Here is a 24,765-nt window from a genome sequence, read left to right as displayed (position 1 = left end):
CTCATTAATCAGTTAGTTCCAGTAGTTATTAATTAGATCATTAGTCAATTAGTTCCATTAATTATTAATTAGTCAATTAATTCCATTAATTATTAGATCATTAGTTAATTAGTTCCATATTAATTAGCTCCTTAGTCAATTAGTTCCATTCATTATAAATCACATAATTAGCTCCATTAATTATTAATAGCTCATTCGTCAATTAGTTCCATTAATTAGTTAATTAAGTTGATTAATTATTAATTAGCTCATTAGTCAATTAGTTCCATTAATTATTAATCAGCTCATTGGTCCATTATTTGGATAATCAGCTCCATTAATTATTAACAGCTCATTTGTCAATTAATTACATTACTTAATAATTAGATGATTAATCAATTAATTATGTTAATTATTAATTAGCTCATTAGTCAGTTAGTTCAATTAATTATTAATGAGATAATCGCTCAATTAATTATTAACAGCTCATTAGTCAATTCCATTACTTAATAATTAGATCATTAGCTCATTAGTCAATTAGTCCCATTAATTAATAATTAATTTAATTGACCCCAGCTTTTTGATTAACTGATTAAGTGTTTAATAAATTAATTAGCTATATTAATTTATTTGTTCGTGCCACTACTTGATTACTTGAACGGACTAATTGGCCAGGGGAACCCCCTGCCACTCTAAAGGGTTGCCAGAGTAATAGTGGGAGGGGTTGCCATGGCGACAGATGACGCGCGGGCAGCGCTCGTGCTCGCGAACGGCGGCGCGCCTGCCGCAGGGGATTGTGGGAAATGCCCCCGCAGGCGCCCGGCTTCTCCGCTTCTCGTGTGCTCCGTGAAGATAGAGCAAGAAGACTAGAGTCACACAGTGTCACTTCCGGGTTCTAGTCAATAATGTTTAATATCAACTAAAAATATTTAATGTTATAAACATTAAATGAATCCAATTAATAAATTAATGAAATTAATAAGCTCTCGAATTAATATTTAAAATGCTAAATAAAATACATAGATAAATTGGTTAATTAATGATTAATAATTAAGTAAAAATGAATGATCAATAATCAATCAATCAATGCCTCCAGTGCAGGAGGCCCGAGTTCTTCCTCTTGCGTCGATCTCCTCCAGGACTTCCTCGGGCAGCCTGATGAAGTCCAAAAAGATCCCAATTCTCTACGATAAACTCGTAATAGCATGTTACTCTAGCATGTTCTAGTTCTGCGTCCAGTGGGTGACGTAGAATGTCTCCGCCGCGGAGAGGAGCGGGGGCGCTGACGTCATCGGACGAAGACGGAGTCGCTGCCGTCGGGAGGGCTGCACGCTGTGCTCCGAGCTGATGCCGCACCCTCTGCAGGCCGGGCCGGCGCGTGTCGTCCGCTCCGCGCAGAAGGACGCGCTCTATCGGGGAGCGCTGCGGAGCGGGGCCAGCGCCGCCCTGGGCCGCCTGGCTGGTGAGGGGGGGGGGAGAAGTCACGTGCTCTCTGCTGCATCTTGGGGCTGACCGTCCCGTAGGCTGATGCCTTGCTAAGGGTATCTGTGGAATTCCTTGCCACATGACATGGGGATAGAGTGGGTGGGGAAGGCTCTTTTCCCTCACGCCACACCAGAACCAGGGGCAGCCACTATCATGGAGTGCCTATGGAACTCCTTGCCACGAGATATGGGGATAGCAGCACCAGACCAGGGGGCAGCCCCCATCATGGAGTGCCATATCCTGTGGCAAGGAGTTCCACAGATTCTCCATGATAGTGGCCGCCACGAGATATGGGAATAGAGTGGGTGCGCGAGTATCCCTTTCACACCACACCAGAACCAGTGGTGGCCACTAACGTGGAGTGTCTGTGGAACTCCATGCCACAGGACATGGGGATAGAGTGACTAGGAGGAGGCTCTTTTCCCTCTTACACAGCACCAGAACCAGGGGGCAGCCACTAACATGGAGTGTCTGTGGAACTCCTTGCCACAGGATGTGATGATGACTTGAGTGTTGGGAGATTTGGGAAAGACAAAACATTTCTTTACCCAGCATGTGATCAGTCTGTGGAACGTCTTGCCACAGGATATGGTGCTAGAGAGCGGATAGAGAGATGCTCTTTTCCCTCTCACACAACACCAGAACCAGGGGACAGCCACTCAAGTTGAGTGTCTGTGAAACTGCTTGCCACAGGATGTGGTGCTAGATAGCGGATACAGGGATGCTCTTTTCTCTCTCACACAATACCAGAACCAGGGGACAGCCACTCAAAATGAGTCTCTGTGGAACTCTTTGCCACAGGATGTGCTGCTACAAGATAGTGGATACAGGGATGCTCTTTTTCCTCTCACACAACACCAGAACCAGGGGACAGCCACTCAAGTTGAGTGACTGTGAAACTCCTTGCCACAGGATGTGGTGCTATAGAGTGAATACAGGGATGCTCTTTTCCCTCTCACACAACAGCAGTACCAGGGGACAGCCACTCAAAATAAGTGTCTGTGGAACTCCTTGCCACAGGATATGGTGCTAGAGAGTGGATATGGAAATGCTCTTTTCCCTCTCACACAATGCCAAAACCAGGGTACAGCCACTAAAACTGAGTGTTTGAAGAGTTAGACCAGTCAAAAGGAAATATTTCTTTGCCCATTTCGTTAGTCTGTGGAATTCCTTGCCACAGGATGTGGTGATGGCGTCTGGCCAAGATGCCTTTAAAATGAGATTGGACAGATTTCCAGAAGAAAAGTCTATCACAAGTTACAAGCCATGATGTGCATGTGCAGCCTTCTGGTTTTAGAAGGAGGCTACCTCTGAATGCCAGATGCAAGGGATGGCACCAGGATGCAGGTCTCATGTTGTCTTGTGTACTCCCTGAGGCATCTGGTGGGCCACTGTGAGATACAGGAAGTTGGACTAGATGGGCCTTTGGCCTGATCCAGCAGGGCTCTTCTTATGTTCATGCAGAAGGTCCCAGCTTTCACCCCCTCCCCCATCTTCAGACTGAGAAAGACCATTCTGTCTTTGAACCACTAAGACACGTTGCCAGTGGCAGTGTAGGAAATGCTGAGCCTGAAGGAACAGTGCCCTGATTCAATAGATGGAAGCTTCCTATGTTCATCCACAGCTCAGTGCTAGAGTACCTGCTTTGCATGCAGATGATTGCAGGTTCAGTTCCTGGCAGTTTCCAGGTAGGACTGGGAAAGGCCCCTCTCCAAAATCCTGGGGAGGTGCTGCTAGTCAGTGCTGACAATTCTGAGCAAGGTGGACTGATGGTCCGACTCAGCAGAAGGCAGTTTTTGTTCGTAACTAACATTCAGGGAGCCTGTTGGGAAGAAGCCCACCTTGGCGTGACTTTTTCAAATATTTTACTTAGTATTTTAAAAGATGTATGTCTTGCCGTTCTTGCTGAAAAGGAAGGACAGCTTACATTCTAAACAAAACAATTAATAATATGCCTCTAAGATGCCTTGAAGACTCAAATGGTGGAAAGGTGGAATACGTATCTGCTTAAATATATAAACTGGGGAGGATTTCATATTCCCAACCATTTACCAAATCAAGATGTACAACTGGAAAGCAGTTAGTGTGCTGGGTCTTTTTCCTTCCTTCCTAGTTCATTTCCCAACTAAGATCAGGACTTGAAGTGGACTGGGGCAAAGGAATAATTGTTTTTAGCCACATTTTTTGCCTTCACTCCTATTGAGAAAGCTGAACCACCTAGAGCAGATACTTTCCTTTCCTGTGCAATCTACTTTCTTCCTTCATAACACTGTCTTTTGAATTTGCAGGTGCTAAAATATGGTTGGAATGGCAAAAAGAGATTGAACTCCTTGCCGATGTAGCATATTTCACCCTAACCACCCTTTCAGGTAATATCAATGTAGTGGTTTGTGCCTGGTAAAATGTAAAACTGGGCACTATTACTACTTGTTTCACTGTCACCTTTTCATGTTTGGAGTATGGATTATGGTGGTGGTTTTTATGGTTTTTTTCAGGCTACCAAACTCTCGGTGAAGAGTACGTCAACATTATCCAAGTTGATCCATCTGAGAAAAGAATTCCTTCTGTGCTACGACGGGGTGTCTTGATTTCTTTGCATGCCGTCTTGCCTTATCTGTTAGACAAAGGATTAATACACTTGGAACATGAACTGCAGCTGGAGCCTGATGGAAGGGCTTTGGAGAACAGACCCCTGCCAGGGGCGCGGGGCAGGACTCTTGTGCGGACTTGGCTACAGAAGTGCTTGGGCAGGTTAACAGAGCAGCAGAGGAAACTGCTCTATCAGGCTGTCTCTGTGCTCAAGCACAGCATCCCTCTCCTTCACAGGCTCCACCTGGCCATTTTCTACATGAATTGCGTCTTCTACCACCTCTCTAAGAGGATGGCAGGGATCAAATACGTAAGTGTGTGTCGATGTGCGGTGTGTGTCAGCATCTGTTTATCAAACCAACTTAAGATCACTGGCCATCACAAAATGATGCAATGTTTGCAAATAAAACAAGACGTGTCATTTGATGAATCATTTTATCAGTTATAAAATGATGCGCCACCATGCAATTCAAATAGATTTTGACACCTGCAGGAAAAGAGGACACCTTGGCCATTATTTGCTTCCATCTGTGGTTGCAACACCAATTCAATTTTTTCTTGGTTTGATCAGGCAGCCCTTTTAAAACAAAGTGCAAGCAGCTTAAAGGTTTTCTGTCCTAAAGCAGGGGCCTAATACTCATTCATTCATGTTCAAGTTGCTGCAGTTCTCTGGGTTCCTAGACTCCTTTCTCAGAATGTTCACGTTTCATCTGAAGTCCTTTCATGGCACGGGCTGATTGTATGTTGGTTCCCCTTCCCAGCTGCGCTTTGTGGGATTGGCTGGAGACGACCAGAACATCCGGTCAGGTTACAGGCTCCTTGGGATCGTCTCACTAATACATCTTGCACTGACAGCCGGCATCCATGCGTACAGCTTCCAGCAGAGGCAGAGAGCAAGAGAAGAATGGAAACTACACCGTAACCTTTCCTATCAGAAGTATGAGATTTGGGACAGTTTGAGAGAAGGGAGCAACGTGGAACTAGAAACTGTTTGTAGCTTTATTACTGACCAGTCTGATGGGAGGGGGGCAGGCAACAGTGTTTGCAATGATAGCAATATGCAAACACAAATCATCTTGAATTTGTTACTGGTAGCTATGCCCTGTTCTGCTGAGTACCACGGGTGGCTAGAATAACTTATTTTGTAGCTAACCTTTGTTTGGATTCAGCCTGGTGGTTAAAATGAAATGAAACAGGGCCCAATCCTATCTAACTGTCCTGTGCCGGTGCGGCTGCAGTGTAGCCCCAAGGCAAGGCAACAAATGTTCCCTTACCTTGAGGAGACCTCTGTAACTACCCTCCCACCGCAGGATGTAGCATACACCCCATTGCCACAGCTACGCCAGAGCTGGAAAGTTGGATAGCCCTAAATCTGAGTAAGGCCTCAAAGCTTAGTGGGAAGGGCAACTGTTCTGCCCTCAGAAACCCCTGGATTTAACTTCCTGGCAACTTCAGGAAGGCTTGGGAAAGTTCTGTTTGAAATTCTGAAGAGGCACAGCGGCCCAGTGTAGGAAGTGCTAAGCTTGATGAGTCCCACCAGTTATGAGGCAGTGTTGCTTGTGACAGTTTACTGAAGTTACATTGTGATTGGAAAACAAGGGATTTCTCTATCCTAATCCACAAGTGAGTTTTGGTTTGGATGGTTTCTGAATTAGTAGCCTCTCTCAACCATGAGGACTGGAATTTTTTTTTTTTTTGCATGTATGGATAGCACCAGATGATGCGTTGGGAAGTCTCATCCTAGATTGCTTGCGTTAACGTTCTACGTAGGGTGCTTGAAAATGATTTTATTTTCCCCCATATCTCATGATTTGAAAAAAAAAAAATGAAAAAGGCACAAGGTGGTGTTATGTGTTTTTATTCCAAGTTCTCATTTTAATTTTAAACACTTTAAAAATGTACTAGGTGGGTGATATAGGTCAGTGTTTTTCAGCCTTGGGGTCGGACCCCAATGGGGTCGTGAAACCTCATTTGCAGGGTCACAGTCTGCGGAGTAGCAGTCTGGGAATCAAAAGTAGAGTTAATAGATGTCCCCCTCCCCAGCCCAATGGGCCCCTTGCCAATGAATGAGGCTGCAAGCGCCACCACCAGTGCTCAGGCTCCTTCAGCCTTGTCTGGGCTTACCTGGCCGTACCTGCATGCTGCCCTATCCAGCATTCCCGTGGCATCCTCACCAATCTCCCACCCTCCTGGGGAAGCCAAGCCAGCAGGCCTGGCCCAGCCGCAGCCCCAAACACAGTGGGTGGAGATGGCACAAGCAGCTTGGGGGTGGCCAGTGATGGGTGGGGTGGGAGGTCCCAGGAGGGGACCCCATCTTCATAATTTATTTGTTGGAGTCATGGTTTGAAAAAGATTGAAGACTACTGATATAGGTGATAGTGTCAGCAGATGCAGCCACAGTATTATTTCTAACTGGAAAAGTAATCCTATTTTAATTTCTGGAAGGTATCTTACACATCAAAATGCAGTGTTTTGTAACAAACAGCTCTAGTTATGCACTACAGCCTTTGACCATGTGGGCACACTTTCTCTGTTCTCGATGTACCTGAAGCATAAGAGTAACTGTCCCTTCTTGTTGTTTCCCTCAGAGCCCAGCCTGAAGAGCAACTCCTTACCCGCACCTCTCGCTGCACCCTGTGCTTGGAGCAACGCCGCCATGCGACCGCTACTCCGTGCGGCCACCTCTTCTGCTGGGAGTGCATCACAGAGTGGTGCAACAGCAAGGTGAGTGCTGAGATTCTTGAGAAGCTGGACTGCAGCTCGGACTCCCAGCATCTGGCTCTTCTGCACTTCAAGGCTTACCTGTCCTCCTTTAGCTCTTCTAGCCCTTTAGAGAGCCAGCAATCAAAACAGGTCTTTGTTCAGATCAAACCAAAACAGGATTTGCAGGTCTCTAGGCCAGAGTTCAGCCATTTTTTTGCATCTTGCAGTTCCTTTTCAATGCTTTGCTTCAGCAGGCTGCTGGCACTGATCTTCCATGACAGTCTTAATATACAAGTAGAAAGTGGGCTTAAAGCATTGGGGGGGGGGGAACATGATAACTTAATCCTCCAAACACCAAACCACATCAGAGTTCATGAACTGAGTGCTTTAACAACATGATCGAAAGACAGGTAAGTGATAGCTGATGAATGATTGATCTCAATATTTGCTTTAATACACTAATGCACTGCTTTTTTCTTCCCTTCCCACGTTTGGATATTTCTGGACCAATGTTCGTTGTCTGACTCCCCTAGCAGTTAAACAGTTGTTTAACATCTCCCTTTTGGCAGCAGATACAACTTAATTGCTCCACTATATCTGGTGCATTTAATGTACAGGTAAACTAGGAGTTCTGAAAGTTTCTATCCTGCAAAAAGCTTGCTTGGAGTTTTGATGGCTTTCTAGGATTCCGTTAGTGCCAGTTACCACTTTTAGCTGTAGAGGTTGTAGCTGAGAAATTAGATTTCCTGTGCAAGATTTGTGTACGCATGTTTACTTAGAGATAAACTGAGTCCAGTGGGAGTTATTCCCACATCGAGTGTGCAGTGGATTGCAGCCCAATTTGTCTACTCTGGTCATTCTTCCTGTTGATTTAGATGGCTGGGTGCTTCTCTGAGCTCACCATTAGAACAGAACGGTCACATTCTGTGTTACCAAGATTGGCCCTCAACAGAGTCAGTTGCAGAACCACTGTGATGATCCACTGTCTCTCTTGGCCTTACAAAGCAGCTGGTAACAGCAAGATCTGTGTAGGTAGCACGGGGGAGGGGGGTATTCTCTACTCTTCCAAGGAAATGTAGATGTGTTCTGCAGTAAGCATGGAAACCATTCATTAATTACGCACTATGAAATCCTAAAGGGATGTTCTGTACTCCCATTGTGAATTTCACTTGCCTAAGTGTAGTTAACAGCAACTAAACTGAAGGGCCTGAGCTCATGGGCAGTCCTGGGTGTTCTAAGTAAACTGTCCACATTAAAAACATGGTTTTTCATTAGGTACTAAGTTTAAAGCATGCAAGTTTATAAACTTCTATAGAACTAAGTACATGCAGGACTCAGAAGGCCAGGTGTTAAGGAGAATGTGATTGAGGGTCCCACAGCACAGGAAGCTACCTTACCCTGCATTAGGCCATCTAACTTGGTGGTGTCAGCACTGAATGGCAGCATTTTTTCCCTGTTTTAGACTAGGCTTTTCCTAGCCCACCAGGAGATGCTGCCAGGATTTATACCCAACTGCAATCTTCTGCAAGTAGATGCTTTACAAGTTATAGTAGCAGCAGCGGCAGCTAGTGAGGACATGCCAGCTATGGTATTTGGGCATAGAGTTGTTTTAAGTACTCTGTGTATGTGAATACATGCTCAGTACTTTCCAGAGTCAACACAAATAGCCAATGAGGTAGAAAGACTGCCTGAGCAGGGGTGTCATTTTCATCTGCTTTGTATTATGGTAAAGCCTAGAGTGTAAGCCTCTGCGGGCAGGGACTTGCCCATTCACTCACTTAAGCACCATGTACATTGATGGGATGATACAAAGAGTTCTAGCCCAGGCTTGTCCATAATACTAGTTGTGTCTTCACTTTAAAGACTCCTATCCCACACTTCTCATAGGACATACTGCAGCTCACAAACATATGTTGAAATAGTTCCTTTGAATGAATTTTTCCCCCAGTTCAAATTGTGCCTCCTGGGGCTAATCTTTATTTTTTTTAAATGACGCTGGAGACCAGCTTGTGTACACTGGTAAGCTAAATTGCTATGTAAACAGGTTGTTTTATGGCAGTTAAAGAAAATATTCTTAAAATCAATGAAATGATGCTTGTTCAGTTCAGACATTTGGTGGGAGCAGGCATAAATTCTATGGTTCCACTTTTCCCCTCTCTAGGCTGAGTGTCCGCTCTGCAGGGAGAAATTCCAGCCACAGAAGCTGATCTATCTGCGACACTACCGATGACGTCCATCCGGCTGGCTGGCAAAGCCAACGACAATACTACAGCTTTTGACCAAGTGCAAGACTTTATTTTGATACTAAAGTTCTGTGAAAACGTTGCAACCAAACACTTGAATTTCACTGCCTGTACAAGGAGTTATGAAGCTCTTACAAAATGAAACTACTGAAAATGGTTTTTCCCCCTTCGGTGTAGAGCGCAGTATAAGAACGTACTTACATTCTGATAAATTGACTTAGCTGTTTCAAGGATCTGCAGGACTCCCCCTGCTGCAGTTTTTTTTTCTTTGGCTAAAAGGCAGATTGAGACTTTTTTTGCTTCCTTTAGCAAGCTCCTAAAGTATATTTGAAGCTGAGATTTCAATTTCTAGCTTTGTAGTAAGGGTAAAAAAAATCTACCAGACAGATCTATGGCTGTGTGTCAGTTTAAAGGAAACCCTGAAATCTGACTTGGGTGCCCTGCGATGCAGTATTTCTGAATCTGTGTCAGCCAAAAGGTTTGCATAATCTTAGGCTATAGGAATAACTAATACACAGTACAAGCAGCAAGGTGGGTAGCAGACACAGCAGCCCAAGCTGGAGTGAAAAAGACCGTTTCTCAGCAGCATTCCCCTTTCCCATGTTCTCGCTTTCTGTCCCTGTGTAATCCATCTCAGGCCTGCTGCAGAAAAGTTTGATGCTGAGATAGCAATTCAGTAGTGGATATTTAAATTAAGCCATTTCTGCCCAGTGTTGCACATACACAACCAATCAAATGTGTACAGCTGTGGTCTAGGCAGAAATGGGTTAATTCTGGTTGTTTGCCAACAATCTGCCTCACTCACCCTACCACTACTGTCCCTCTTCCATCACAAATCCAGTTTACAAACACACGCACGTCCTCATCAGCCTTGAGTTTATTCACACCCAGATTCATAACACAATGTGTCATTAATTCCAACTGACTTCCACAGAACTTTCTTCCATGTAACAAATTGAGAGTCACAATTAATTAAATTTTACTTCCTTAATCTGGTTATTTGTACAGTATATTTTAAAAAATTAAAGCAGCAGTCCCCATAATACCTCTTAGAACTCAAGAGAAAAATCCTTTTTCCCATAATGCTGAAAGGAGGAAATCTTAATTCATATGGCACAGCTTATTTCAGCTTCATCATCATTCTGCCCCATGCAGAGCAAACATTTCCTTTTAACTAGTTACCCGGTGTTTTCAGGATAATCTTTGTACAACAATGCAAAGGAATTCTGTTTTTTGAAAGATACATTATTCTACATGGTTAAAATAGGCCATTTTGAGAAAGGTTCCAAAAAGAAAAAACTTTTAGCTGGTGTCATAAAGGACTACTTGAACCCAAGAAAGGGACACTGTCTTTTTAATAAAGTCTGGAATTTTTAAAAAGTCTCTTAATAAAATTAGCTGTATCACATCAAAAAGTTTTACATGCAAGTCATTTTATTTCTTTTTTGTCTTCTTTCTCTCTCCCCATAGAAAATCAAAGGCTTTGTTAAAACCCACAAAATTTTTTGTCTGTGATGGCCAGTTGAAAGGCGTCTCAGAAGGGGCTACATGAAGCAAACTTAATTTAAAGAACACACACAATTTTGTTTAAGTATCAAAGAAATATGTCAAAATACTCTCCACCTAATAATTATATATATATATATATTTATATATTTATAATTGCAGGCCTGTCAGGAAAAACATAGAGTACCGAGTCATTACGAAAGAGTCAAAAAAGTGCTTCGAGAGACACTTGAGAAAACTGGTGTTAGGAATCGAAAACGGATCTACCTGCCATAGAAGCTACATGCGATTCCCTTTCCATTTTGAAAAATCAAGACCTCAGGGTAGGCTTGGTTTTAAATGCTGCCATTTCCACCCATGTAACATCAGAGAGGAACCTCTAAGCAGACTTTTGGTCAAACCAGGGACATTGCAAAGCAGAAGCTCCCATCAGTGGGTCCCACACTTTCTTCCATATACGCATAGAGCATTTCAGCATTATACAGGCTGCATGCTGGGTAGGAGAATTACACTGGATCGAAGGGAAAAGAGAACACCATTTCTGCCAGTTCCCTCTTCCTCTTTAGGCTGCACTGTGGGCTTCAAATGAATCTTCTACCTTGAAATTACTTCTGATATTCGCATGCCTCCCTATATGTGCACATACGCCCCAAAGTTGCACTAGGCAAAAGTGGTTCCCTGAAGGACTTGGGAGTAGCCAGCCAAGTCCTACAGTCCCACAGATATGTCAGAGCCAGCTGTGTGCAATTCCGTTCACACACGTGCGTGGGTGCAGGATGACTGGTGTGGAGGGGGGAGAAACAGCCCTTGGACATATGGAATACAGACTTGCATTGCCGAAGAAGACCACACTCAAAATGAGGTTAATATATCAGTGTTCTCCTGCAATACTTCTGATTTAAAGGGGGAAGGGGGGAAAGCACCTAACCCTCAATATAAACCGGAGGGGGGGGATGCAACTTCTAAGTTGCCTCCCTCATTGGAGACTTAACATGAAGGAAAAAGAGGCATTGTTACAACGGCTCAAAACCGGGTTTCTTTTAATTACAGTATAACGTAATGAGTTGGTCAGCGGGCTGGGTGTGACTTCTAACTGGCAAAGGTCTTCCCCACGTCTTCTTTCCCTTTGTATTTCCTCTTGCCATGTGTGAAGGGTATATAGCGGTATTTTATCATATGCTGAAAGAAAAGCAAGAGAGAGACTTTCAGGGCATGGCCACAAACCTCTGCTCCGCAGCTGTGTGTGCTCCTTTGTCAGATAGCCAACCCCCACTTTGGGACTCTGCTCGCCTTGCAGCTTTTAAAAGGAGCTTATATACTGCTTTTTCCATATTAATTTCAAAAGCAGCTGACAGTCTCAAAGAAAAAAAAAAGAAAGATCCACAACAGAATGCTGTCTAATTCAAATGAAAATCACAGGAAGGACAGCAACAAGGCCCGTGTAAGAGCAGACAAGAAAGTTGCTAATTTGCAAGGATCATGCCAAACAAGCAGAATAAGAACCTGGTGTTGAAAAACAAAGAGACTATATGAAGCTCTCCCTAGCAGAAAGTCCCATAACATCAGAGCAGTTACAGAGGAGGCTGTGCTCCCTCAAATGGCTGCAACCCTTCTTCACTGCTATCTCTTATGCCTGAAACTACAGTCCAGATCACCTGCAGGATGACCCCTCTCTTCCTTCCTTCCACCCAATCTACTCTCTAGTTCATTTACTGTACTACAACTGGGTTGATGAACACATACGTGAAATAATCACGTCTTTCCCCATCTATCCTGGTGACCAACTTCTGTTTTAGATTATGAGCAACTCAGGGCAGAGACCTGCCTTCCCTTCTGTTGCCAAGCACTATACACACCGATGGTGCCATGTCAATGAATTTTTAAAAATGCATATGATGAAATTTAGAGCATGGCCTCATCGGAAGATCCAGAGCACAGGGCTCATATGGAAGGAGAGGTTTCTCAGATAATCAAGAGCTAGGCCATTGAAACCTATACTTTGAATTGGGCACAGGAGTAGACCAGCAGTTGCTACAAGTACTTCATACTTTCAATCTCAACTTGGCCAAGGGTGAGGTGAGACACTGACATGCCCCTCCACTGATCAAGCAAGGACCCAGTTCCATTTGGTTCTTCCCTTCCAAGTACTGTATCTTCCTGAAGCCCCTTTGACCTGGCTGCTACAGAAGGGGTGAGACACCAAGGTCACACGCACCCCCACTGGTATCAGTTTAATTTTGCAACCAAGTCTAAAGTACATGTACATCCAATAGTCACAAGTTCTTCCCTTCTTGATTTTTCTGTGTCACTCTTTTAAAGTAGCTCTCTCCCATAGAAGATCACAATTTTCTTCATCTCTATGAAGCGCCCCACACACAGAGCATTTCAAAAAGTACAGAAACCATTTTCAACCCACAACTTCAGCAGCTATTCCCCCCCCCCCCGCGGTACATTCCAACAACCCACATATGTACAAGCAGAGAAACATGTAGCCCGATCCTAGATTTATGCATAAGAAAATTCCATCCAATCCAATCCCAGATAAGCAAAGACAGGACTGGAGCTTGTGGCAATTCAAATTAGGCTCCATCAGGAATCCTTACCTTGATTTGTCTCTTCATTGTGATGCAGAAAAGCATAATGAAGTACATCACAAGAATGGGCCAAAAAACAGGGACATTGAAAGCCTCGAAGAATGTACATGTCATTGCAACAAGGATGCCTTTAGTTGCAGAGTGCCTTCAAAGGAAAAGGAGCCATTAGATAACATCTCTGCATTTGAATTACAGTATTTCCAAGATATGGCCCATTCAGTTTGGGTTTTTGCTGGAAATCACCCACTCAGGAATCCCCAGGCAAGTTGCAAATGGAACAATAAAAGATCTCAGCTCACCAGAATTTGAACTCTGGCAGCCTCCGAATAAAGGGCCGGAATTCCTCATTTTGTTTTGTGGGTAATGAAGGGCCATCATCTGGAAAGAGGAAGAAAATGCAAGTTCTTAAAAGTGACACTGCCCTCATAGTGTGTACACTACTACTAACATTCCACTACCATAGCCACTGCATTGCCTATGACTGACTCCCTGCTAACTAGGCAGAGGGATACCTTTTAAATGGTGGTTCTTAAATTTAGCAGAGGAGAACAACAGTCCTTACTGACCCCAGTGCAGCATCTTTTTCAGCAGCTGTTTGCTCCGAAACATCTCTTGCATTTGTTTCTAAGATTTTGAACCCCTTTAGGAGAGGCAACTGGTTTTTTTCTTGCTATGTAAACCCACCTTGTGAACTTTTCATTGTAGAAAAGCAATATTACAATATTATTTGTATTTTTTACTATCATCATCATCAATATCCTTAATAATAATAATAATAATAATAATAATAATAATAATAATAATAATAATAATAATAATAATAATGCCTTCCTTTGTAACACATATAAAAAGGAACATAGTGGCAGCTGTACAAACTTATAGCAAAACTGGCCATGTTTTTCATACCTGAATCCTCCATTAAAGAGGGATCTACCTTTGGCGACAAGAAAGCTATGAAAAGATTTAGATGGTAGATGCCCAAGGCATATGTCACAATGTACCAACCCTGGATAAAAGAGAGAAGGAAAGAAGAATATCAAATGGGCACATAGCTGGATGTACAGAAAGAACACCAATATGCACATCTATCTCACCTAGACCTGGGGATAGGATATAAAACTGACCATGAGAGAGAGGGTTGGTCATAGTAGTAGGGGAATGTAAGACATTGTGGACCATAGCAGCTCAAAAGCAGGCTTAGAGAAGCATGCAGGTGAATCAAGCGCAGCTAGGAAATTAAATCCAGCCAACTCGTAATACAAGATGCACATGATAACCTTGAAGACTCTTCACCAACTCAGATTTGATCTGCCCCCTCCGTGCATTTGCTGTCTTTTGAGTCCATCCATCCTCTTATATTCCATTAAATTTGTTCTGTGACCATAATCCAGAACACAGTCCACAAGTTCCACCATTTTTGTCCCCCTCCAAATTTGTATAAGCCAGTAAAAGTAGTCACATTCATCAAAAGAAAACAGCATGGAAAAAGATGAACCATTACTTCGACCTCTAATGAATGGAGTGACTTGGCAACAGGAGAGTTAGTACCTGAGGCTCTTACCTGTAGTAGATAAACTCTAATCATGTAGATAAAACTTAAACCCAGTGTTACAACCCATCGCACTGAAGTATAAGGAGTAGATTTGTCTAACCAGGACTGGTAAATCTAGAAGAAACACAACATTAAATGTTTGGCATATTCAAATTGCAATAACATTTCCTCATTTGTCAAAGGCTGCAAATTATGACTGTAAGCATTACAGAATTAACCCATTTCTGCCCATCCCACAGGTGTACACATTTGATCCCTGTTGCGCGTCCTGGAGTCATGGACTCTTCACTCACAACAGGAGAGGAAACTGAACGTTTTCCACATGCGCTGCCTCCGATGCATTCTCGGCATCACCTGGCAGGACAAAGTTCCAAACAATACAGTCCTGGAACGAGCTGGAATTCCTAGCATGTATGCACTGCTGAAACAGAGACACCTGCATTGGCTCAGTCATGTCGTGAGAATGGATGATGGCTGGATCCCAAAGGATCTCCTCTATGGAGAACTCGTGCAAGGAAAGCGCCCTACAGGTAGACCACAGCTGCGATACAAGGACATCTGCAAGAGGAATCTGAAGGCCTTAGGAGTGGACCTCAACAGGTGGGAAACCCTGGCCTCTGAGCGGCCCACTTGGAGGCAGGTTGTGCAGCATGGCCTTTCCCAGTTTGAAGAGACACTTGGCCAACAGTCTGAGGCTAAGAGGCAAAGAAGGAAGGCCCACAGCCAGGGAGACAGACCAGGGACAGACTGCACTTGCTCCTGGTGTGGAAGGGATTGTCACTCCCAAATCGGCCTTTTCAGCCACACTAGACACTGTTCCAGAACCACCATTCAGAGCGCGATACCAGAGTCTTTTGAGACTGAAGGTTGCCAACAACAACAATAACATATGCAACATTGGGCAGAAATGGCTTAAAAGCAACAACAGATATTCTATACATAGTAGTACAGTACATCTGTACTTCTTTCCAACAGAAAGCCTTTTCCCTCTCATGAAAGGGCTTTTTCCAACCTTGCTGCAGGCAAAGGGTAACTCCACATCCAGCGAACAGTGAGTTTCTTCAGCCTTTGGATGACCCACTAAGGCTCCTTCTTACAGCCTGTACCTTCCTTATGCACCACATGTCTTGCCCTGTAACCCAACTCCTAGTGCTTACGAAAGGCTTGATAGAATTGTAGCAATACATGTTCTCCTTCTGCTCCTTCCCTTCTATGGCTTTGATCCAAAGTTTCACACATTGATGTCTCACTGATTTCAACATCAGTCCCCACTCCCTACTATAACTTATCTTAAGCACAACAAACCAAAACAATAGCATATTCTACCTGAGGCCTACCCCTGCCTCTGCCCCCTTCTATCCTTCTGTTATCTCCCCTGTGATAGCATCTGCACTGTAGGCCCCTCAGGGCAGGAACCTGCCCTCTTGCATTGAAATATTCACAAATGCTTCTTTGGTTTACCCTGCTTCCATCCCCCTATCCTCCCTCTGTTGCTACCCTTTTGTCAATACAAAAGCCTTGTTATACAGGGATTTTTTATACTCAACATGAATGGCCCCCTGCAAATCAGAAGGAATGTGCTGATCCCTGGAGAAGGAGAAAAATGCACCCATTTAAAATAACAGTTTTAAAAACTGCTTTTTACTGTTGCAGAGAGACAGTCATACAAGTGAGTACAGGTATAACCCAAGTATCCACAGATTTTTCTATCTCAAAACTGATAAGAAGGGCCCTTTAAATTGAAGGAAAACAGTCGTTTAATGCCAGAGAGGGCAGCCAGCTGACAATCCATTAATCATCCTCTCTGTAGGCTTCACTCCTCCCTTCCCCCTGAGCACGAGCACTTCTTTCCATCTCACAAGGCAAGCAAGTAAAAGTTCTCTTCTTTACTAAAACTTTCAGCATGAAACTACTATCCTGATTGAAACCTCTGATTGAATTTACACATCTCTCAGCCACCTGTGTGAAACCAACCTGTCCGAGTCTTGTGAAAAATCTAAAGACCACTGATGGTTTGCCGTGGATGGACTCGCCAGTGCTGTCCCCTTCTGACATTGTTGCTGTGGAAACAAAAGCAAGTGCATCTTACATTGGCTCCAACATCTGCATGCAGGATAACAATACTGGATACTTTAGCCGAAACCAGCAAGTCAGATGGAAACACACAATCCTTCCCAGTTCCAGGGCATGGTCTTGAAGGTAGGGGCACTTTGCTGAGGCTAAGCAGGTCTAGTTCTGGGCAGTCCCTGGATAGGGGATCACCTCTGGGTACCACCTTGAGTTCCATTGGTGGAAGAAAGGTAGGATATAAGTTCAGCAAACAAATAAATGGAGACGCAAGGGAGGTGTGGACCCAGCACATATCTGGATAGGAGATCTCCAAAAGCCCCACATAAGCCATGTATGAGCTTGCCGAAGAGTTGGATACAACAAATAAGAAGTGTGCTACCGCCAGATGTTTTCTAACTAAAGGGACAATCATGCATAGTGAAAACCAGAAAGGAAAGGTTATCAGAAATAAAAACACAAGAAGGTGGCAAACTTAGATTAGAGACAAGTGTGAGGCACAAAGAACTCAGGAAAAATTACTGCACAAGAAGTAGCTTGAGCAGCTTGAGCACAGCCTCTCCAAACATGTTCACCTAGTGACCATTTGACTTGCCTTTAGGGGCCAGATGGAACTTCTTTAGTCTGCCTTTTAACTGAATTTTATTGCACTGTCCATTGTATGGAAGCTGTGGGACCTCTGATTTCAGCTGCCTAAACTCCTTTGCATTTCACTCTTATATTATTTAAACCATGTTAGCCTTCTTGGAGATCATTGGATCCGTCAGTGAGGCAGGATCTTTTTGATAAACAAAACAAGCTTCACACACACCTCTAATGAACAGAGAAAAGACTATTTCACAAAAACACTTATTCAAACAACTTCATTTCAACCTGCAGATCTGATATGAAAAGCACTACTCTCCTTTACTTCCTGAAGCACCATGTGTTGCTTGCTGTTTCAGAGGCAATGCTCACTTTTTGTCGAGAAGGGGAGGGAAAAGACCCGGACTGGAAACCTTTGCTTTGCTTTCCTCTCTCACATCTCAAACACTGAAATGCAGCCCTTCAGCAAAACATGGTAAGAAGGTAAGCAAAGTGTGGGCTCTTTTGGTAGATTTTGAATCATGGGAAAGAAGCCTGCACTGTCCCTGCAGTCTCTCTGGAGCAGCTGCTGTGCCACATCACCGAAACCTAATACCTGATAGGACTTCCTGGTTTGTCATCTCTAGGGGGCAGGGCTATCTTTCCTGAGGGAGAGTGAAAGTCATTCAACTCTTGCAGCAGTAAGGCCAGTCCGGAAGAACACAGAACTCTCAGTGCTACAGGAGAGGGAAATGTGATCAGAAAAAAATCAAGGAGGAAGGGACCCCTACAAAAAATGAACCTCAGCAAAGGAGGCAGTGGATTCAGTCTTGAGATGAAAAAGGACATTAATACCCCCACTATTGTTATTGATGAGGTGATTCACAAAGGCTTCACTCAAACACTCTTGAGTGAAGGTAAGGAGAACATGCCACAGCAAGAGTTAACTGAAATGCCCGCTTGTCCTCCTTCCCCCTATACACTCCTCTCCAAAAACCCTCTCTCAGATCTGGTTGCACTCAAGTTGCATTATTTCTGCTACATGGTACAGTTGATCATGCTAAATAGCTGATCACACTGCTAAGCAGCCCAACTCAGCATCAGTTCTGAGAGGCCAAAAAAGGTGAACTCACAACACTTTGTGCTGAAGATGTGGAGTAATTCCACAAGGATTCAAGAGCTGCCCTGCTGGATCAAGACCAAGTTTCATCAAGCCCAGCGTTCTGTTTCAAAAGGAACAGCTGCTTCTGGACGGGGCCTGGAGCAGAGTGGGAGGGCAACCACTGTACTGCCATCCTGCCCCAGATTCAGTCCCTGGCAGCATGTCCAAGTAGGTCTGGGCAAGGCCTGCAGCCCTGGACAGCCGCTGCCAGTCAGTGTTGACAATACTGAACCAGATGGTTTGATGGTCTGGTTCAGCAGGAAGCAGCTTCATCTGTACCCTAAAGACCTCGAAAATCAAGGAGCAGGTCAAAGAAAGCACAACTGATTTAAAGGGGTTTTATTGACTTTTTCACCCTTTTTGCTTCATTCTGCAGGGCAGGAGGGAAACACCCCCAGTTGCCCAAAGGGCAAGCTCTCCCTCAGAAAATATCCTCTGTTCCCACCACCTCAATTTATTACAACCTAATCAATACAAAAGCCTCAAGAGAAAGCCTCCAAGGATGACAAAACACCAGTGAAAGGTTTCCCAGTCTTGAGACAAAAGACCAGCTTCCCTGTCCTGGAAGTATGTGAACCATCTCGTGCAAATATCTTCAGCCTATCTCTTAAAGCCACAATGAATGCAGAAGAGACACTGAGGCTACCAGAAAGCCTGAAACCAAAATACCCTGCCTGAATACACATTTCAGAAACCTAGGCTGTGGCAGCAAGTCTTCTGAAGCCTGACCCCAGAGCAGCGCAACACATTTACAGCCTGGAACTCCTACTTTTGGATGGTGCCCAGCTGGTAGAAATGGGAAGCCCCCTGCCCCCGCCCAAGTACAAAAACAAAAATGACACTGCAGTACTGTGGCCAGCTGTGCTGCCTTGCTTGGCACCAAGAGACCAATGTGGAGTAGCAGTTAAGAGTATTGAAAGCTTGGCCTACATAACAGGGCTATTGTGAGGATGACCTGCGGCGGTGAGCAAGCCATGTAAGACATCCTGACTTCCTTGAAGGAAGAGGTGGGATATAATGTAACATAATAAATTGAACAAATAATTAAAATAATCCCAAGAAGCCAAGAGAAGTAGCATGAACAACAGGATACATCTATCTATCTACACAAGCGTTTCTCAAACTTTGAGGGAGCGTTACTCCCTCTGTAAGTGTTTGTGGGGAAGGGGCTAGGGCAGGGCCTCGGAGAGGAATTTAATCAGGGGGTACAAAGTTTCTTTTGGGCCCCTTTGCAAAGGGGGAGGGGTGAAACAGAGTGGGGGAGGGTGGTGATGAACAAGCAGAATGGGGGCAGGGAGGGGCAAAACAGGATGGGGGGAGGGTGGAGACAGCTGGAAAAGTCTTTGGAGCCCTGGTCTACCCACCCATGTGGCACTGGCAGATATATGGCTTGCCAGTGGCTGCAGCTGCAAGCTTGTGATAGTGTCCCCAGCATCCCATGCAGGCAACAAGTCTGAGTAGATACGAAAATGTAAGGTCGCAGGAAATTTCTGGCCCCCCCCTTTGGCTCCTGGGCCCCCTTTTTGACCCTGGGCCCGGGTACAAATTACCCCCTTTACCCCCTCTCCCATGCCCTGGGCTAGGGCAGCAACGCTAAGGGGGGGCGCTTTGTACTTACTTTTAACCAGGTAGGGCTGCTGGAGGCTGCAGGAGGTGCGGTGAGCCCCCTCTGCAGTCCTCCCCAAAGCTTGGAATCTTCAGTAAAAGTGAGCGTAAAGCACTTCCATTTTGCAGGAGGTGCTTTGTGCCCACTTTTCCTGAACATTCCAAGCCTTGGGCAGCACTGCAGAGGGCTGCGCAGGGCTCCCTGCACTTCCTGCAGCCCTACCTAGTTAAAAGTACCCCTGCCCCCCTTTAGCAATGTGATCGTGGGGGTCACGTTGCTGCCTCCCCCCTTCCCCTGCCCCTTAAAGGGACAGGGGAAGTGTTACACAAACTGGTGGTGCTCTACACTATCTAGTGTTGCAGTATTTCCAGATCACGTATTTGTTGTTTGCCTAGAAGTTGATGAGTTTAACTGCTACTCACTTTAGGAGCCAGCAAGAGAAAGACTCCTCCACAGCATCCCTAATCCATCTCTCTACCAAGCTGCATTGCCCATTATGACTGGGGCAAGAACCATCTGCTTCCAGCCTGGCACCTAGCGGTGAACCAGCTGTGAGAGCAGCTTACCGCCAGGGACCCAGACTCTGCAGGCTGCCAAGAATTTTTGAAACATGAAAGAGACATGATGTACCATGCTAGCAATTAAATGTTCAGTTCTCCACAAGCACACATTTCTGGGGCCTGACTGAATACAACACAAAGGTCATGCGAACAGTCCCTGAAAGAGACAGCAGAGGAAACAGCAAAACAGACCCTGAAGGATTGTGGACTAGGTTGGGAGGGGGAAATAGGCCTGAAGTGATGGGAAAAGGCAGCAGTGACAATCCTCCTTTTACCAAGTAAGACAACAGCAATGTAGGCTTGCAGCTCTGGCCCACCACGTGAAGATAGCAAGAGATTCTGCAGGGTCAATTTGAACTCTACGATGGTTCCTTTGAGGGCAGGTGGGGAAAGAATGATAAGAGAAGGCAAACTTCATGGAAGGCTCAGAAAACTCTATAAGGTAGGATCAAACAACACATAATGAGGATGGTTTGTCCACACCCCTGATACTACCTTCTCCTCCTACCTGGATTGTGCAACAGTTTATACCTGAAACAACCCTAAATTTCAACAGCCTGGTATCATAATCCTAACTCAAGTCAAGCTGGATCCCCCCCCCCATTGAGGGTCCCCTCTCAAAGGAGAACCCTTCAAATATCCACAAACCTAGGAGCACCCTCAGAGCTCCTCCACTACACAACCAGAAGGACATTGGAACATGAGAAGCGCCTGCTGAATCAGGCCCATGTCCCATCTCGTACAGCTTGTCTAGAAGCTTTTCCTTCAGTGATTCACTCTGGACAGCCCACAAGAAGGAGAGAAAGATATCCTTCTCTCTTACCACTGCTCCCTTGTAACTATAGGTGGGACAAAGCTCTCATGACTAGTAGCCATCAATAGCCCTACCCTCCTGCAATGAACTTTGTCCAATCTCTAGCGACTGTGATTAGTGTAACACTCATATCAATGGCAGAAACAGACCTGCCACTTTCTCTACACTCCATATTCTTGTTCTAGTAATTCTTGTATGTGTTTGGCATGTCACTAGATACTTTGGGTTTCTTTTAGGAACTTATACAAATATTAAAAAGAAGAGGGCTGTGGCCTGAGGCAATACCCCCAGCACCACTTCAGTACTGCTGTGAGGGACAGTTTGCCTATGTACTGTTTAAGGCAGGGGTCTCCAAACCCTGGCCCCAGGGGCCAGATACAGCCCACAGTGAGCCTCTATCTGGCCCATGGCGCACCTCTTGTCCCCTGAAAGCCCCTGGCCCACTCGACTGAATATGACCAGAGCAGTGCTCTGATTCCATCTGGAGGGTGTTCTGAGGGCCAGAGAGGCTGAGTGAATGAGCCCACTCATTCATTTATTCATTCATCTAAGTTCCATCTCTAATTTGTTTATTTAAATTTTATATTTAAATTTGTTTCTGGCCCTCAGCACTGCACCAAATATTTCATGTGGCCCTCTGGCCAAAAAGTTTGGAGACCACTAGTTTAAGGGAGCATCATCATATCTAAGAGAGCACAATCTTTCCCTCTTAATCTTCCAATTGTACATCACTCTGACAAATCACAGTGAGTGAAAACGGGAAAGATGATTTTGATAAAGAAATGTCATTACCCTGGAGGGCACACTGCCGTACTCACTCAGCGCACCCTCCTCATAAAGACTATATTTTGGGATTAAAGTCCACAAAAGACATGGACTTTAATCCCAAAAATACAGTCTTGACCTGTAGGGAGCATTGGGTAAGGGTACACACACACCCTTCCCCGCCCCAAGACCATAATACAAACACTACCATCTCACCTCTCCATTTCAGAATACACTTTGTTACAGATCACACCTTCTGGGCTTTGCTGTAACTGGGAATTACTATCAGTCACTCTGGAGCACAGTATAGGGTTGGTTAAAGGGGAAAGAAGATCCTAACAAAGCTGGAAAGGGAGTGGAACATGGAAGGAAAAAAATGCTCCCCCCCCCCCAATTAGGATGGCTGTTGCAAAGAAAAGGAGAAAAACACACACACCACCCAATGCTCGAAGTATTGAAATTGAAAAGGGACAGGGAAGGCTTTAAAGAAATCCCCAACCTCTGACCTCTCCCCAATTGAGGTTAAGGGATGGACAACCATAAAAAGAAAGCTCTTCCTTCACCCCACTTCCTTCATTCAAGCACTGATCAACCACCCACAAGGACCAACTGATCACCCACCCACCCACCCAGGCTGGCATTGGAGAGGTGACAATGACACCCCCTCAGCACTCTCATTTTTAAAATGAAAGACAGAGAGGAAGCCAGGATATCTCTCTCTCTCTCTCTCTCTCTCTCTCTCTCTCTCTCTCTCTCTCTCAAAGCAAACTGGAGAGGAGTAGGTGAGCCCCTCCCCCCAAAGTAGCAGCTACCACTACCTCAGCCAATTTAAGGGGAGGAAGCCAAATCCTCCCCCCTGGGGAAAAAACAAACAAACAACCCACCACCCTCAAGAACCCCAACCCCTGCACAATGAAAGGGAGGAAGGGAACCAAAAGCCAAGGGGAGTAGCTCCCCTGACCCCAAATAGCACCTACCACAACCCCAGCAAACTCAAGACAAAAGAAGCCAAACCCCCCCTCCCCAGAAAAAGAAATCACCCACCACCCTCAACACCCCATCCTCTGCACAATAAAAGGTGGGAAAGGGAACCAAAGCGCCCCCCCAAAAAAGGAGCCCACCACCATGAAAGTGACACTGAAGGGAGAAGGGTGCTGTGGGTGCTCTTTCAAGGGGGAAGGGTGCTGTGGGTGCTCCCTCTGGGGGGAGGAGTGTTGTGCATACTGTCTGAGGTGGGAAGAGTGCGGTGGGTGCTCTCTGGGGGGGTGCTCTCTGTGAGGGGGGTGCTGTGAGTGATCCTTGAGGGGGGAGGGGTGCTGTGGGTGCTCCCTGGGGGTGCTCTCTGTGGGGGGGGTGCTGTGAGTGATCCTTGAGGGGGAGGGGTGCTGTGGGTGCTCCCTGGGGGGAGGGGTGCTGTGGCTGCTCCCTGGGGGTGCTCTCTGTGGGGGGAGGGGTGCTGTGCATACTTTCTGAGGGGGGAAGAGTGCTGTGGGTGCTCTCTGTGGGGGGGGGTGCTGTGAGTGATCCTTGAGGGGGAGGGGTGCTGTGGGTGCCCCCTGGGGGTGCTCTCTGTGGGGGGAGGAGTGCTGTGCATACTGTCTGAGGGGGGAAGAGTGCTGTGGGTGCTCTCTGGGGGGGTGCTCTCTGGGGGGGGGTGCTGTGAGTGATCCTTCAGGGGGAGGGTTGCTGTGGGTGCTCTCTGGGGGGTGCTCTCTCTGGGGGGGTGCTGAGAGTGATCCCTGAGGGGGGAAGTGTGCTGTGGGTGCTCTCTGGGGGGTGCTCTCTGGGGGTGTGCTGTGAGTGATCCTTGAGGGGGGAGGGGTGCTGTGGGTGCTCCCTGGGGGTGCTCCCTGTGGGGGGAGGGGTGCTGTGGGTGCCTTTCCTCTGCCCGGCCTGCCGTGGAGACCCCCAAGGTCGAGAGGGGCCCCCGGCCTCATCCAGGGGGAGGAGAGAGGCGCAGCGCCCCCCAGGGCTCGGCCCCCGCCCCCTTCCACGTCAGCCAGACCCCCGCGGCGGCGCTGCCGGGCCCCGGGCTCGCTCGCTCAGTCGCTCACTCACTCACAGACCGCGCCGGTGTCCCCCTCTCGCTTCCCGCCGCGCCGCTGCCTCCGAGGCCGACTCCGCCTCCTCCGAGATGGCGGCGGCGCAGGCCGGCCCAGGAGCTTCCGCTGCCGGGGCGCTGGAGGGCGGGCGGGACTGGGTCGCCACCAGGGGCGGGGCGGGCGCGGCGGGGCGGGGCTGAGAGTGTGCCTTGGGGACCATCACCTTCATCTTCATCACCATCATCTTCATCATTATCTGTCATCATCATTTATCATCATCATCATCACCTTCATCATCATCTTCATCATTATTTATTATCATCACCTTCATCACCATCATCATCTTCACCATTATTTATCATCCTCATCCTCAGTATCATTATTATTAATAGCAACAGTGCTGCCTTCGCTTATTTCAGCGTTGCTACTATTTATCCATCAATATCCATCATGGTTTACTATTTTTAACGCAGAGCCCCAGCCTATGCATGCCTACTCAGAGGTAAGCCCCATTATAGTCAAGGGGGCTTACTC

General features: G+C 45.9%; 2 protein-coding genes across 3 annotated transcripts; one reads left to right on the top strand and one right to left on the bottom strand.

Moving 5' to 3' along the window:
* The first annotated feature begins 1,281 nt into the window (after positions 1-1,281).
* PEX10 (peroxisomal biogenesis factor 10) lies at positions 1,282-10,399 on the top strand. The gene is made up of 6 exons (XM_066637498.1): positions 1,282-1,441; positions 3,753-3,833; positions 3,960-4,363; positions 4,815-4,990; positions 6,642-6,777; positions 8,918-10,399. Exons 1-6 carry the CDS (start codon positions 1,327-1,329, stop codon positions 8,984-8,986), a joined length of 981 nt encoding a protein of 326 aa, XP_066493595.1. The 5' UTR covers positions 1,282-1,326; the 3' UTR covers positions 8,987-10,399.
* On the bottom strand, positions 9,859-24,344 carry RER1 (retention in endoplasmic reticulum sorting receptor 1). 2 transcript variants are annotated; one of them, XM_066637500.1, is made up of 7 exons: positions 24,248-24,344; positions 16,626-16,711; positions 14,661-14,765; positions 14,006-14,105; positions 13,399-13,477; positions 13,109-13,244; positions 9,859-11,684 (listed from the first exon to the last, which is right to left on the bottom strand). In XM_066637500.1, the coding sequence occupies exons 2-7, from the start codon at positions 16,704-16,706 to the stop codon at positions 11,595-11,597; spliced, it is 591 nt and encodes a 196-aa protein (XP_066493597.1). In that variant the 5' UTR covers positions 16,707-16,711; positions 24,248-24,344; the 3' UTR covers positions 9,859-11,594. The 2 variants fall into 2 exon arrangements, with proteins under 2 accessions (XP_066493597.1, XP_066493596.1); XM_066637499.1 differs by having other exon boundaries at positions 24,252-24,344.
* Positions 24,345-24,765: the final 421 nt, after the last annotated feature.

Source organism: Tiliqua scincoides, chromosome 9 (assembly GCF_035046505.1).
Source record: "Tiliqua scincoides isolate rTilSci1 chromosome 9, rTilSci1.hap2, whole genome shotgun sequence".
Taxonomy (NCBI): Eukaryota; Metazoa; Chordata; class Lepidosauria; order Squamata; family Scincidae; genus Tiliqua; species Tiliqua scincoides.
This window is presented reverse-complemented; position numbering and strand designations above follow the sequence as displayed.